At 36.9% G+C, this 17,188-nt stretch overlaps 1 protein-coding gene and 1 long non-coding RNA gene across 2 annotated transcripts; both read left to right on the plus strand.

The window, feature by feature from the left end:
- The first annotated feature begins 14,840 nt into the window (after positions 1-14,840).
- On the plus strand, positions 14,841-15,470 carry LOC141481116 (uncharacterized). Its single transcript, XM_074172231.1, has one exon. It carries the CDS (start codon positions 14,841-14,843, stop codon positions 15,468-15,470), a length of 630 nt encoding a protein of 209 aa, XP_074028332.1.
- Positions 15,471-16,134: 664 nt separating this feature from the next.
- LOC111506964 (uncharacterized) lies at positions 16,135-16,836 on the plus strand. The gene is made up of 2 exons (XR_002722326.2): positions 16,135-16,458; positions 16,558-16,836. It is a non-coding gene; the product is annotated as an uncharacterized lncRNA (long non-coding RNA).
- Positions 16,837-17,188: the final 352 nt, after the last annotated feature.

The following is a 17,188-nucleotide window of genomic DNA, read 5'->3' on the forward strand; positions in this document are numbered from 1 at the left end:
CTAATGATGTCGTCCTCATTATCATCTGAATCAGATGATATACTAATGGCATCGTCCGCATAATCATCTAGATTGTCTAACTCATCAACAGTCATCTCAAACTCTACATCTACTTTCTCTTGCATACCTTGTTCTATACGTTCTGGGAAATCATCAGTAAGATCATAGATGCGTTGCAGAAATTGAGCGAAGGTTGTACTGAAATGAACGCATGTTGAATCTGTTTCATGAACCTGGATGGGTCCTGTGGATGGGTCGACATTGTGGAAGAATGATGTATAACTGGGATTGATGCTATATTTATATTGGAAAAAATAAAATGGAGGGGTGAAGTGTAAATGTAGAACAATTCAGTGCTTGAAATTCGAAAACACCAAGAATGATGATCTTCATGAAACTCTGAGTGATTATTATGAGAAACTCTGAGTGATTAATATGAAAAAAAAGCTAATGAGGGAAAGGGAGAAAGACACTGCCCCAGCCTCGCAGTGCCTCGTGTACACCAACCAAAAAGTGTGTACTCCGTGGAAGGAAAGGAAAGGGTGGAAGAAACAAGGAAACGATTACATATCGTCATCAATCAGGATGGGGGATGGTGGAGGACTATCTTCGATGAGGATTGCGGATGGTTGAGGTCTATCCTCGAATTCCTCGGCATCGGCATCGGCATCATCTGTGTCTCCGGGTAGTGGGTCATCCCAATCGGGATCCCACCATCCGTCAGGATCTGGATAACCTCCATCCGAAACGTGCCCTTCATCGCTGCCGGTAACATGTTGCACCTGCATTCGAATATCATGATTCATGTGTTCATACCCAATGCCGTGCGGTCCCGTCGTGGAGTGAACGATACGTACTTGGATGAAGGCGTAGAAAGGTGGCTGATGCTCTGGGACACTGAATGGTTCAGTAGTTGAATCAGGTTTCATGTTGGAAGTGGCTGATTAACTGAATATTCCAACAGATAATTCCTACTTTTATACTTTTGAAAGGGGGTGGGGAGGAAAGGGGATTAAGTGGAAATGAATTGCAAAATGACATGAGCTATATTCAATGAAAGAGATAATTGAATGGATAAGATACAATATGAATTATATGAAATTATACTTATTGATTTCATTGTGAAACATATCTTTTAAAACTAATAAGGAAGAGGGAGGCAGACACTGCCCCAACTTTGCAGTGCCTCGTGTACACCAACCAAAAAGTCTGTACTCCGTGGAAGGAAAGGAAAGGAAAGGAAAGGATAGGAAAGGATGGAAGAAACGAGGAAATGATTACATATCGTCATCAGAATTGAGTTCATTCTCAATTCTGCGTAAGAAAGCCAGCCGCCTCGACCACTGGGCAGCAGCTTCTGGATCAGTATCCATATTAGGATCCGGATACTCTACGTTGAAGGACCTCTATGTGGCTCTGTAGTGGAATCGACTTCCATGTCCACGTCCGAATCGTCGTCGTCGTCGTTGTCACTCCTGTAGTCAGGAGTTCTAGGTTCTGACAGGGGTTCCAAATGGGTTTCGGTCGTGGAATCAGCTTCCTGAGTTGTTGACATGCTGGCGGTAGCTACTCAACTGAATATTACATTGAGGAACTTCTACATTCATACTCTTCAAGTGGTGAGGGTGGTAGTGGCACGTAGGTAAGGGTTATGCAATCTTGTGTGTAGAAATGAATAATATAAAATATACTTATTAATTCCATTATGAAACATGTCTTTTTTTTCATCCCAAGAGATTATTTACAAGAGATTAGAGAACTCAAAAATTGCTGTGAGCTCTAGAAGAACTTGGAATTGAAATTAAAAAAAATAATGAAGACGAAATGAAGAAAAATGTTCCAACCATCGCATTGTTCAATGTGTACCAAACCAAAACCGTGTTAGGAATCACAGGTTAAAAGGTAAGACCTCGTTAGTCCTTAGCTCGCACAAGTTTTGTCAACTTCTGAGAGTTGTCGTTCGTATGGGGGCGGCAGCTGATTAACGGAAAAACAGATTTTAAAACAGATTTTAAAACAGAGATTTTTAAAACAGAAAACAATGTACACCCTTTATTTCACTTCTGTTTTTATTTTTCTAAAATTACCAATATAAACGTAAAACTATCATAATTCGATAATCCTAATTAACCTAAAACTAATCTTTCATTTAAAATTCATCTACAATTCATCTACAAAAAATGTTTCCAACATAGTCTTCAATTTTTCAAATCGCTCTATCGGAGAGGTCACTACTTTTCGCCTTTCCTCCAGAGATGTTTCCTTCCGATGATGTTCGGTCAAATCTTTTGTCAGTTCGGCAATCTGTTTTTCTAGTTTGCTTCGTTGGCTAGCAATTTCATACTGTTGGCGAGAAATGCTAGCCAACTCGGCTACACTAGATCGGGAAGCAAGTTCAACTTCCCTGCACCTCTGAAGGAAAGGCTTCATCTCTTCCCTCACCTTTCCAATAGGCTGTCGCACTTGTGGCACCAAAGCTTAGAGATTCGCCGGTGTTGATGGCAGCGGTGAAAGCGGCACCACCAACGGGGTCAATACAACGCACTCCGGAGAAGGCGCCCTAGGTATTTCCACTGCTGGTGCTGCTGCGGGCGGCGTGGAGGGTCTTAAGCTCTTACAAGCGGTCGGCCAACTACCTGCATGGGGATTAGTCTTATTGCAAGTAACTCGGTTGTTCTCAATAAGACCAAGCCTCGCTGCAGGTCGTTGTCAGACCTTCTTCACAACCCTGACTTCTTCCTCCTTCTCGAATAAGTCAGGGCTGAGAGATCGGACCCTACCTCTCGAAGTGGCTGCCTTCTCCTGGTCTGTCACAGGCATGATGGATGTCACCGCATTGTTCAACTCCTGGGTGTTGGATGCCATTCTGAAAATGTAAAATGATACAAAGTTAGTTGATGAAAAAATATAACATTGTTAACTTACTCAAGATTCCGGTTGTTGACTGGACTGCAGACAAGACTGGAGTGTTGACTCGATGACTTGAGCTGTCGTACTGAATGTTGAAGAGTGCTTTCTTTGGGGTATAGGCATGTATGCGCGAGTGGTGGGAATGCGGTGGGGCGCGCACGTGCAATGGGGGTGGGGGCATGCATGCGCGAGTGTTGGGAGTTGAGGGTGGGGTGATGGGCAGGGCCCTGAGGTTGTGGATGGGGCTCGGAAGGTGATTTGGTTCCCCTGCTCCCTGCCCGCCCGGGTGGGTGAAGGGGGGAAGCGCGCGCTTTGCGCGCGCAGCGTCCCAAAGTTCATACATACATACATTCACCATGTTTTTTCTCCAAAACTACAACTCTCTGTTCCAAAGCGTCATATTTTCTCATTGTAGACGCTGTTATGTCAGCCATTTTCATTTCTACGACACTTTTAAGATTATCATATTTACGAGCCAAAGTTATCCGAGCCTCTGCAATTTTATCATCGAATGCTTGACGTGCATCGCGAGCAACATTACCAATTGTGAATTGTATAGCAGCTTGTAGGGCTAGAAGTATGACCGCTTTTGTTCCATTAATTTCCCCCTCAAGATATGACACAGTAACACAATCACTCTTGTCAATTGGTTCGCTTGTATTCTTCAATATTTTCCTTTGCATGTCATAATGTCAATCTTTTGTTAATTTAAATCCATTCCCGGGAGGACCTCGAATGACATTACCACCCCATTTTCTTTTTCTACTGAACTTATCTATCTTTTCAGACATTGTGTACCCTACGATGATTCTTTTCACAATGATATTCCTTTAATTTACGATATGCTATATACTTTGCAGTAATTGGTTAGGAAAAATATAAGTGAAACAAATAACATATTTTTATCATTTTTATATTCATCAAAGTAACTTGATGAAAGTAATACTTCAATTTAAAAAAATCACAATGAAATAATCACAAATAATGAATGTTCCGGTTTGAAGGAAAAAGCAACAACACTTCGAATGATAATTCAGTTATTCATCTTAACAGTCAACAAATTGATTAGTTGGTCTAAGGCGCTCTCTTGAGAAAAAGAATGAACGATTTCAGATACCCAACGAATGTTGTCATTAGGATCATTTTGATAAAACTCTATATCGCTATGACCCCATGGAAGAGTTTGAGTGGTATTCGGAATGATGAATATTTTGTCGTCGTGATACGATATTTTTCAATTCAGTGTAAATATCATGTAATACGCTTCTGAATGAGTTCATCTTCCTGAATATCATATTCACTTCTGCGATGAGTTTTTCATAGTCTTCGCATGTCAATTCATTCTTTATAACAGATCGTTCGACGCCTTTGCCCTTCTTCAGTTCACCATAAACAGATTTCACATAATACGCTTTAGCACCTGTACCGTAAAAGCTGCTTATTGGTTCATTTGGGAATTCATCCTTGAAATTACCCAGAACTGACTTTGTCACTGGAATATTGAATTGGTTTCCCATTTCATAATTAGATGTATCGAACTCATTTATATTATTTTTGATAAATTCATAGAAATTGTCTGTATTCACTTCGAGAATGAGGGGGTCGGTATCAGTGTAGAGTAAGGACGCATCTTCTCATACATAACTGTTTTGGATAATTCCAGAATGGAAAATCCCAAATACAGTGGTTTATCATAATGAACTTTTACTCCAGCCAATTAAATAGCAACAAAATTGTCAGTAAGAATGGAGCATTTTTTAAAATTTGGTCACGATATGAGACAACTAGTACCTATATTTCTTTTTATATTTTCCCAATGTGTAATGAGTCTAACATCAATTCTATTGTCTATGTTTTCTATTGTTTTTACATAGACTGCATTATTCATTAGTTTGTGAGAATATTTTTCAGATTTGTTATCAGACCGATTACGCATTTCAGTATTCAAATCTATATAGGGCTTCATCCAACATGATTGCTTGAACCTCAATACTCTATGTGTGTCCATCACTATCAAGCCATGATTGACAGCTTGCTGTAAGTTTCTATAGTGAACAATATATTTTTTTATCGTTTGAATTTGGAATTAATTTGGGAACTTCCGATTTTGCATATGGAGGTATCAAACGTTCAACTAAGAATGGAAAATCGGAATGTTCATCGTGAAGTTCTTGGGGATAATGTATATCCACTTCCAATACATATCCATAAGGACTATCAACATCCACATTTATTACATCAAAATTGAGAATTTCATGAGATGTTAACCATGAAAATTCACCTGTTGGTAATGATTGTGACATGCTGTGACCATATAGACTTGTTGCATCCAAATATGAAATGAATGAAGATGGTTCATTTGGATTATAATTCGGTAAAAATTTTTTGTTTGCTTTATGTTTCCTTTCACTACATTGACTGATTCCACCACATATACCTTTTTGAAAGAAGTGAACCATATCAATGTCAGTTAGTACTTCCAATTCAATATTAGTATATTTCAACATGGCATCCCATGATAATCCTGGTGCGGTGAAGTATTGTGCCGGATCCAATTTATATTTATCAACAGATATATTTCTAAAGTTTTCAAAAATGTCACATAATAGTAACACATCTGACTTTGAATATGAATCAGAGTATTCACCCAAATTCTGACACTCAAACAAATTCCATACAAGTTGGGCTCTCATATAATCATTATCTGATATATTCACAATTGAGTTCATCATAGAATTTATTTTTGGTTGGAAGTCTTGGATGATTCAGTTTGTTGATTTCATCAACAAAACTATAGGGAAATACACCTTTCTTTCTCATTAAATTGAAATTTTCAATTTGTGGGAAATGTTTGCGCATCTCGATACACTGGTCAGATGTTAAATTGGCTCCTAAATTCTTCAAAGAACTAGGCATGAATCTGAAACTATCAATGAATATCATTTTCAAATAATTATTCTTCACCCTATCATCTTTATCCGTATAGGAATGTGTATAGAGATGTTTTGTGGAAGATATATATTTCTCATTAGTTTGTGGGATGACATCCACTTTATCTTTGATTTTATACAATTCCTTTATGAATAAGTGACAATCATATCGACTCAGATTGTGAAAAATGATAGAAATGAAATTTGGTAATTTAAAATTCAAATCATATGATGAATGAGCAGCAGGGGACCTTTTCTTTCCTGTGAGATGACGATCTCTCACTTCAATTTCACCATCATTGAATTGTTAAGAAAAAATGCCACAATTTGTAGCAGAAACAAAATGTTCCTCTTCCTCAGGAGTTTGTGCATCCATAGGAATAGGAAACCTGAGATGATTTTGATAAATATTTTCCAAATCATCTTCAATTTCGCTGACAAATTTCTGGGCTGCATCCACACCCCTATACGATACGAATTTTGACAAATCATTATTGTATGAACATTTGATCAAATAAGCGAATGAATAAGGCTCATGTTTGAATGTCTTGTTCGAGTACGAGTATTCAGGATTTGGCTTAGAGGTTTGAATCGGGTTGAGTACTGATTCAAAATCAGCATACACTACAATAGGTACCTTCATTTGTTTTCAAACGTTAGTATATTTTCAGGTACCATTTTCCCATATCCATTGACTTTGAAATTGGTTGATGGTGCTGTAGTACTCAAGTGATCACAATCATTCATCTTATGACGTAATAGTAATTGCTCATTAGGAAAATATAATAAACATCCATCACAAAAATATTTCTTATGTTCATGAGCCGGTAATTGTTTTGAAACTAATCTTGAAAGATCTTTGACACAACAATAATGACTATTACCGAAATTATCTGGGATTAGTAACAAACTGACATGTCTCCTAAGTCTTCTCTGAGAGTAACGTAATGGTCCAATTATTTCATACATTATTTCACCCTCCTCGAATTCACTTTCTGAACCGTACACATTAACTGAAATATCATTCCACTAATTCGAACTTCCATTGTCTACTATATAAAATGATTTGAAATCCCTTTATATGGTAGACAATGGAAGTCCGAACTAGTGAAATTCATCATGAAACAATGCCAATCAACTTCAAACAAATGAAATATCATAATTGTCCTCAAATTTCACAATATCCTTCAAATTGACCGGAAAATTCATACCTGTTACATCTATGACAGTATTGAAATGTGAATATGATAAAACTTCTGACGTTCTATCGATTGCAGAATGTAGTGCTGAAGTGATAGCCCATGCAGAACAATGCTGATCTTCATTATGGACATTACCCACGGCCTTCCTTCACTCGATACATTCAGGTAGCTTCAAATATGAACATCCACGGAGCGGGCTGTATTTATCGATGTTCACCTCCAGAAATATTATTTTTTCACAAGTCCAACCTCAATTACAAATCAAAATTACTGATACATCCAATTAAAACATGATGGAAATGCTTACCTGAATCACGTTCCTGGAATTCTGTAGTTTGAGAGATAATTCCGTTTCGAAATCCATCAAATAAGGAATTCAAATCAGTAGATTAGTCAACTGTTCTATTCTCTGAGTTCAATGATTTGGTTTCCTCCAGGTCTTGCGTTTGCAGAATATAACTCTCAAATACTTCCATATTCACTTTGATGATTTTGTGAACCCTGATAGCTGATTCTAATGATTCAATAACTTTCTACCTGATTCCGTTGAAGAATAATATGTAATCGGTGGAGACAATGGAACTCTGCACCCTGTTTGTAGCAATCCGACGCTTGAAGGCACTCTTTATATTTTGAACACCATCACTGAATTGTACACATGTATTATTCTTATGTTGCAGACTTCTATTGTGAGAATTCACTTGAATCAATGGAATCGTCACATTACAACAATTACATGATGGACCTCCTTGGCAACTCTGGAGCTGATGACGACGAAGGTTGTCATTACAAGTAAAAGATTTACCACATTCACACGAATACATTTTCTATGATATGTTCTCACTAACTCACTCGATAAAACTGACATAACCAACACTCGCTCGCTTCTTAAATAGCACAGTCCTCGCCGCCTGCGCGTCACCATCGAGAGTGAGGGTAGAGTCATGCTTTACGTCACAGCCATTAACACATCGAGGGAGAATACGCATTACTCAACCACACGCCGTGGAGTGTACATCTAGCTCTCCTACCGTTGAACGGTTGCTGCTGGGGTAGAGCGATGCGTTACGTCACAGCCTTCATTGCATCAAGAGAGGTGAGGCAGACCGATGAATACGCATCACTCAGCCACACGTCGTGTAGTGAACATTTTGCTATCTTTCCGTTGAACGATTGCTGCTGCTGTGACGTCACACCACTACTAACTTGGTGGGCTCACACCGATGGAACATTCATTACTTGGAGGATCTTCGAAGTATGCAGACGTATGTTTGTACATAGACAAGCACATGATGAAACCCTGTACCGTGCATTCCCTCTCTTTCTCTCTCACACTCACACATACACACACACAAAATCTCATATGAAAAAAAATCTGACCGATCCATGCACCAGACACTTCAAGGTCACATCGCCTTGACTTCGCTAAACAACAACAATAAGCAATTAATACATCATAGTGGTGAGGAGAGACTTATCACCGGAAAAAAAATTCTGAACGATCCATGCACCAGACACTTCAAGGTCACATCGCCTTGACTTCACCAAACAACAACAAAAAAAAGCAACTAATACGTCATAGTGGTGGGGGGAGGCTTAGAACCGGCTCAAATCTCCTACTAGCATCTAATTGAATTAGCAATTTCATCATAACTATGACCAATAACAAATAACACCAACAAAATCAAGCATTTATTAAACCACACAAAGGAAGCGAAACTAATATAAAGCACACTAGAAAAACACAAATGTATATCTTCACAAATATCATACCCTTTGAACGAATATAATCCCAGAAATAGCTGAATTTATACCTGAAAGGTATTTTATGCATCAAACCATAACTTATTTGCTTGAGTATGGCAAAGAAAGGTAACCTTGAATAATGCTATCTCTCTTTTTTCAACTGCTCCTGACACAATTTCTGCTTTATAGAAAACGGGTCGGGTCCGTTCCAGGTAGTACAGAGTTAACTGATTATGGAACACGAAGTTCAGAATTATCTGTTATTAGGCGCCATTTCTGTCATAGAATATGAAATGTCATTTTTCATTGAACTATCATCTACAACAATCATGGTTTTCATTTTTAATTAGAAAGAGAAAAAAGTGTATATACCCAAAATGAATATAGGTCGTCAGCATACTCAACAAATACCTCAGCCGCAACACCAACGTGGGTTGACAATCGATCAGAATATCGCCATCTAATAGCAACATCGGCTCGAAATGTCAGGAATATAATCATACAGGGTGACGGTGTCTGGTGGGACAATTTTTCAAAATTTGGATTGAATAAGCAATTTGATAATGCTCCATTTTGAAGAAGTCTGTACGGGTATACTGCGTATGAAGTTTGATGAAAATAAATAAAATTGCAAAAAAACATATGACAAAAACCTACCATGTGTCAAAAAATTTCAACAATCTGTATTCTCCGTCGAAAATTTTATAGGAGAAAGTTATTAATTTTGACGAGATCCACCACATACTTAGTTTTTGTAAAGTTGTCAGCAACTTCACTTAGCGCCCTACGATCTAAGTAATATGCATCGATACAGAAAATTGTAAATATCTCGAAAACGATCACCTGCAGCGTTGTTGAGGAGGTGTACCTTTTTTACTTGTGAAAGGTGTGGGAATTAGATTTTTTCATGAAAAGTACCAAAAGTTTACTGTCATGTAATTCGGTACCCGGGGTACCGAATTACATGCAAATAACTTATTTTTTGCAAGAGTTATTTTCAGAAAGCGAACAAAAAATTTAATTTCAACACCCCGTATCTCCGAAAGAAAGCATTTTCGGACACAAGTTCATATAGATTTTTTTTTCTTAAAATTGTCTCAGGAATACGTCACTTGAAAATTTCAACGTACTCATGTTATACCCCGTATAGTCATCGGATATATTAACTCAAGATGTATAAAGCTCTGAGGAAGCAAGCGAATCGGGCCTATTAAGCGTCAGTGAAGCGGCTTTTAAACCCGGAAAATAGTAATATTATACAGGGTGAGTTCGAAAGATTTTCAACGTTACGATAATCAATATTTTGCATATCATAAGGAGTGGAACCATTTGTTTCAATTGAATGAAAAATCGAATATACCTAATATTGATGATGTCCAAACTTTGAGGTGACGGATGATGTTGCAAACTTGAATATCGAGTTCTTGTTGACATAATTACTTAAGGAGGAAAACATAGTCGAGACTATATGGAGTCAGATCATGTAGACTGGTGAATTCTGAATGAAATATTAATTTCTGTGATCGATGAAAAAGTTGATCATTCCAAATTTCAAAGTGATCCGTCAGAGATGGAGAATATTTCTGACTTGTTCATGTTTAGGGTGAGATTATTGTATTGGAATATAAAAAAATTGACTGTTTTCAACAATTGTGTTGTAAATGAACTATCGTATTGGGACTATATCGAATTTCGATGCGGTGTATCTCAAAGATTATACAAACTTCGAGTTCGGAATCAAGTTTCGACAATCGGACCTTATCAATGAGAAAATGCAGGTGGATTACATGGATTGCAGACTAGGATTCGTTACGTAATGAATATTGAAAAAACTTTTTGTTCAATACTGAAGTCAATCAACATGAATGTTAGAGCCTTCGACTTGGGAATTAGATTTGTATCACTCATGAGAAAATGACGTATAATGAAGCGTGTGGATGGTACTTCGAGATCAATTTCAGCATTTTTTATGAAATAATTGAACTTTTCGATTTGCATGAAAAACTGAACCTTATCGCGAACTATACAGGGTGTTCCAAATTGAGTCGGCACCATTGCCAACTTCGTTATTATTGATGCTACGAATTCGGTCAAATGAGCAAACTAGTTGCATTTTAATGGCCTTGTTCATTCCAAAAACAAAAAAAAATTACAGCGGCGTTTTCAAAACTTATCATAAAATGATATTCTTCATACCCTATGTTTTATCATACATTTAGATTCGTAATAACATTCTCAATGAAAAAGCTCATATCACCTTTCTTCCTAAAGTTGAAAATGAGCGGCTTATGTGGAGAAATATTTATTTCTTTCAGTAGTACAAAACATTTCTTTGTTTTGGCGAATGAAGAGCTATGAAATATCGAGAAAATATTCAAAAACACCACCTACTTGGTAAACACATATTTGGGCCCTTCTCTTGACACTACGTGTTGCTTCAAATACAATTGGGCCATCAATTCTATCAATTGTAGTTTCAATATTATTTTTCAGTTCATCTACATTTTTATGTTTTATTTTGTACGCCTCAATTTTCATTATTCCCCAAAAATAAAAATCTAGAGGTGTCTCTGGTGCACGAGGAGGCCACTCAACACGACCATTTGTAACAATCCATCTGTTTCCAAAACAGTCTCGCAACATTTTTTTACGCCACTGAAACTGTGGGCTGATGCTCCATCCTGCTGAAAATAGATCATCTGACGAGCCTCCACCCAAGATCATTGAAAAACTCTTCCGACACTCTTGTTGATAAATTAATGTAACGGGGTCCCTTCAAAGAACCATAGTAGAAAAATGGACCGATAATTCTTCCTCTAAATAGACCACACTGAATATTAATACTAAATCTTCTTTGCGGATTGTGGGGATGGACTAGAAATGTATTATGTCTACTCTGATAATGCAAATTTTTTCTATTATACATCCCACATTTTGAAAAATCAGCCTCATCTCTCCATATAATATTTCTATCGAAGTTTAAATTTCGGCTGCAATTATTCATAAACCAACGACAAAACCCCAGTCGTCTCTCAGGGTCACCAGGTTCAAGTGTTTGCACTGGTCTTAACACTGCACTGGTTTTATGTTCCTTCAGTATTCTTTGAATAACAGACCGTGGAACAGCTTCTTCTCTAGATAAATCTCTGATGGAATTATTTGGATTAACCTCAAAGTAGACTTAAACGTCAATTTATGTATCTTCAGAGATAACGAAACGTTTTTTAGTTCTCTTTTTCACATAAACTTTTTCATTGTTCCTAAATCGACAATAAAGTACAGCAAAAAAACGACGATTAGGTAATTCACGATCGGGAAACGAATTGATGTAGTGTTGGAGTGCTCTTACGCTATTTTGCTGGAAAACCACTAGGACTCTAAGTATCATATCACATTCTTCTTGATAGAAAAACGGCATGTCGAAACATATTCGAACAGTAGTTGACAGTTACAATAATTTATGACATTGTCATGGTATACTCATAATGATTCTGTTTTATCGAAGCGAACACATTTTTTCCTACCGCATTATTATGACTCTCCAGTATTTTCTGTTCTGTACAAGAACGGCTTCAGTCTTATCATTATAGCAGACTAATTTTTATTCACAAAATAAATACGGCTAGTGGAATGACTTTGAAATGGAAATTATCATTTTGTTAATTGATACCAAATAGCTTAGTGGTGTCAAGTGAGTGGTATGATATGACACCCTGTGAATTCAACTTCGAATTGGTTGGCAAACAAATTTCAATCTTCGAGAAAATGGATTTGTGGATATTCACTCATTATTTATCATTCTGTATATTTATTTTGTGTTCATTTGTTTTGTAAACAAGATTTGTCAGTTGAAGATCGAAAATAGTAAAAAACATCAATAAAGTTTCTTCTTGACTAAAATTGGATTTATTGGCTCGAGTTGATCAATTATTCTGAAAGAATAACATTGGTGACACCGACGTGATCACGATATGGAGCAGCGTATATCCAAAAGACTTGGTGCCGGTTTGAATCGAAGCCTATCGATAGATTATGTTTGGCCCGACCAATTTGACAAGGCAACTCGTTCCCAAATTCCAAAAACTTTGAATGGCTGGTTCGAGAAAACAGTCGTGAAAGAGCCAATTTGCTTGAGACATGACCAAAAATAGGAAGTACGCTCAAGCATTCTTAGAAAGACTGAATGTATCCGTAGAAGTTCTATAAATTTGGAAATGAAGAGAAAAGCTATAGAAATAGAGAAACAACGAAGAAATCTGGAAATGGAACAGAAAGAAATAGAAAAAAGTTTACATTTGCTTCAGATAAAAGAAGAGTTACACAAAGCTGAGCTAGAAAAAAACAAAATGGCAGTACTCGTGATAGCGTTCATCTTCAATCTGAAACATTTAGTTTGGCTTCGAGAGAAGAGTAAGTTAATGAACAAGAACACAGAGGTGCCATAGCCCAATAAGTAAAAAATATATCTATCCACCGACAGCAAACACTTGAAATGAAAGAAAGACTAGGAGAAAATGACAAGGAAAATACATCTAGAAATGACATTAAATTGTTTTATCAAACAATTACAAATATTTGCAAATCATTTTCGATTTTATTTCCAGTTGTTTTCAATAAAGACGGCAGTTTGGAGAAATTGATTCACGTTTTATCTGAAGTGAACAGTAATGAAAAGATTGTACAATAAACGTCACCTAGAAAATCCTCAACTGATAAGAGAGTTACCTCAAAAAGCTTGCCGATGAACTAGTTTCAGCCTAAACGAAGAAAATTGACGAAACTCCTCTACATCGAATAATAGGCATGTGGTGGGACACTGAAAATTAAAATTTTTCATTTAAATTTGAAAATTTACCGTTCTGAGATATTTGATGTCTGTTTTTGATCCGCTAGGTTTGATTTTCCCTTCAGCGATAGATGAACGATTCTAATGCAGGATATAGGTATGGGGATCTGGAATCGACTGGGATGATGTTTTGTCACAGGACCTACAGATTTCCTGGAAAAAATGGACAAGAGAGTTTCTGAAATACAAATTTCCAGATGTTACAGCTACCTTATACCTTCAGCTATAGCTACCGAACTTCACAAATTTTACGACAGCAGTGAAAAGGCGTTTGCTGCAGCAGTATTTCTTCGAGTTGTTCGAATTCAAGTAACCGAAGTTTGCCTTATTTCGGCAAAACCTAGAATTTCTTCGTTGAAACCATTATCTATACCCAGGTTGGAACTTTAGGCAGTCATGGCAAGTCGGCTTTCTCAGCTGATAAAAAAAGAACTGGAAATTCCTATCAATCGAACATTTTTTTGGTCCGAATCAACATGCGTTTGAATAGGATAAGAGGTGATGGAAAAAACTTCAAACCATTTGTAACCCTTTCAAATAGGAGAAATGCAAGAACGAACGGAAATTGAACATTAATACTGGATTCCAACTGAATATAATATTGCAAATGAAGCAACAAGATGGACGTTAGGAGAGAAAATAATTTCAGACCAATGGTTTTCTGGGCCTCACTTTCTCAGATAGTCTGAGGAACTTTGGCCGTGCCAAAAAGACAACATAAACATAAAATGTTTGTGTAAAGTGGATGTTGAATTGGAACAAAAAAAGTCTGGAAAATGTCTGTTCATTACGAACAATGAAAATTGTTCACTACTTGTAAAAAGATTCTCCAAGTGGGTAAGATTAATTCGTTCTACAGCTTGGTGCTTGACATTTATTTACATTCTCAAAAACAGAAAAAGGTTCGAATCCAATTTGACAAAAGAGGAGATATCTGATACTGAGAAAATTTGAGTACAGTGTGCACAACAATAGAGTGTCCCCTCAGAGACACGCTGCCTCAAGAATGGAAAACCTTTGAGTGGAAGTAGTAAGCTTGCCAGTCTATGTTCTAAACTAAAAGATGGAATCATGGTTCTCTCTGGCCAAACAAATGTGTCAAAATGATTGTTAAGAGATGTTAGTCAACCAGCTATATGGAGTTCAAAGTACTATTTCACAAAATTGCTCATTCAGCATTATCATGAGAAATTTTCTCATAGAGAAATGGAACTGGTACTAAACAAACTCCAACAAAAATACTGGGTGATTCATGGCCAAGCAGCGGTTAGAACAACATTCTCCAGAAGTCCTAGATACAGAATTGAAAGAAGTAAACCACTACCGCCCATGATGAGACAAATACCAGAAGAACGATTAAAAATGAAAATAAGATCATTTGTCAATATAGGAGTAGACTACTTTGAACCAATTCTCGTGAAAATTGGTAAAAGAAGAGGGAAAAGATGGGAAGTTCTGTTCCACTACCTTGAAATAACCCATAGCCTCAACATCGACCCGACCATTCAAGCAGAATTGAGAATGGCTGCAAGAAGAGGACAACCTCATGTTATTTTCTGCGATCATGGGACGAATCTGAGAGGTGCAGCAAATATACATCAAGCCATAGAAGAAATGGACCCATCCAGTTTAATTGATTCTATGTCTGGAAGAGGAATCACTTTCAAGTTTATCCCTTATTCTCCACCTCATATGGAAGGAGCTTGGGAGAAATTGATTGAAACAGTAAAAAGAACTATTGGCAAAGTTCTCCATGATCAGAGTCTTCGAGAGGAAACTCTGCAAACTTTTACTTTTTTTGCCAAAACTGAAAAGATCGTCAACTCTCGACCTTGAAATGATATGAAAACAGCTAATCACGCGGAACACGACCAACTCCCGCCAAACGGTCAGCTCCCGCTAAAAACCAATGAAGCTGAGAGAGGGAAGAGGGATAGGTGGAAGCAGTCGAATGACCTATAAATACTCAGATCTAGAAGGAATAAATCCAGTTATCATCCGTCCAGATTTTTTCAGGGATTTCAAATCAATTGATATCATATTGGACAATGGAAGTCCGAACTGATGAAATGCACCACGAAACATTGTCAATTTCCTTCAAACAGAGGATGACAGTGTTCCATACAAGTGGAATTTTTCAATTTTCATTCAGTATACTGTGTACAAATCCTTCCTATGTTTGATGTATAAGTTTGAAAATGTCCTTATAGGACGAAACTGCAGTAACGTTAGTTACAAATGAAAGTGATAAAAAGCATGGAAAGTTTCAATTCTACTTTCTTCGTTACGTTTCGAAAGAATTTTCCTTTCGTGTAATTCAATGTTTATAAGGAAGTAGCTGTTATAGGAGGGCTTTTTCTTCCAGTTTGTATCTGAAAGTAACTTCAGAAGGAGGAGAGTTTCATATTCTTGAAATCATTTGGAATAGCATTGTAAGTGGTCGATACATTATAGGAAAAACTTCTCTCAAACAATGATGATTTATGGATTAGTGGTGTTATAGTACCTTTCGATCTCATATTAAGATTGTGAACGTCAGTGCGAAACACAATCTTTCTATAAAGGTAGGAGGGTTTATGTTGGCAACATCATAAATAACTTCTACATAATTTTATATCTCTAGGAATTCAAAAAAATTATGACATTGATATATTTGATCTGACATGAGATGTCAGATATTACTGAAAACATTTATTCTGAATGTCTTCTAGATGTGTACGTCATGTTATTCATTGAAAATTAACCCTACTGACATATATTCACCATACTTATTGATTCTATATGAATGAATTCCAGAATACCGCACTTTTTCGGGAGTAAATCAGTAAGTTCTAGTTTAGAAATTTAGAACAGGTAGATTATGATGGCATCCCATTGATCTATTGCCAATTTTAACTTTTCTAAAGCTTTCGTATTGTTGTAGATCAAGTCCTAAAGAGAATAACGCCGGCCGCCACTGGTAGCCATGAACCAATTGTGACATGGCGAAGAGTGCGCTCAGCTAACCGACATTTCGCGGCTGTTCAAATCGATGGAGTTCCCGGCAAATATTCCACCGACTGCGATAGAAATTCGATGAATTTTCTACTTCCTTCGATGAAATAGTTGATCCCACTATAATTTTCAACTAGTATGAGATACTTTACCATTAGTTGACATATCAAAACATGGTTTTATATGAATATTTACTATTTATCTTCCATTCTCGTGTCTTCCTTTCACCTAATTCCAAGCAATCGAGTAGTCGTTTGATGTGACATCCAAATCAATAATTACCTTTTGAACATCATGCTTACGACAAGATTTCAAATGGTAAAATTTCTGTTAATCTAACAAATTGCCATTGTCTTGTCTTCACCTATCGTAAAGCTATAAGCAGTCAATATAACGACCGAAAAATATAGGCGTACTCAGGAAAGATGATTTTAAAATTAAGGATTTTGAATATCATTTCTGTCGACACACAGAATTACTCGACACCTGAGATCCCAGCGTTGTCAATTGAACTTGCAATGCAGCTTTCATGAAACCGTCAACTCAAAAAATTGCATCAT

The sequence above is a fragment of the Leptinotarsa decemlineata genome, unplaced genomic scaffold, assembly GCF_025532065.1.
Source record: "Leptinotarsa decemlineata unplaced genomic scaffold, Ldec_3_MD MMD2_tig00000035_RagTag_RagTag, whole genome shotgun sequence".
Taxonomy (NCBI): Eukaryota; Metazoa; Arthropoda; class Insecta; order Coleoptera; family Chrysomelidae; genus Leptinotarsa; species Leptinotarsa decemlineata.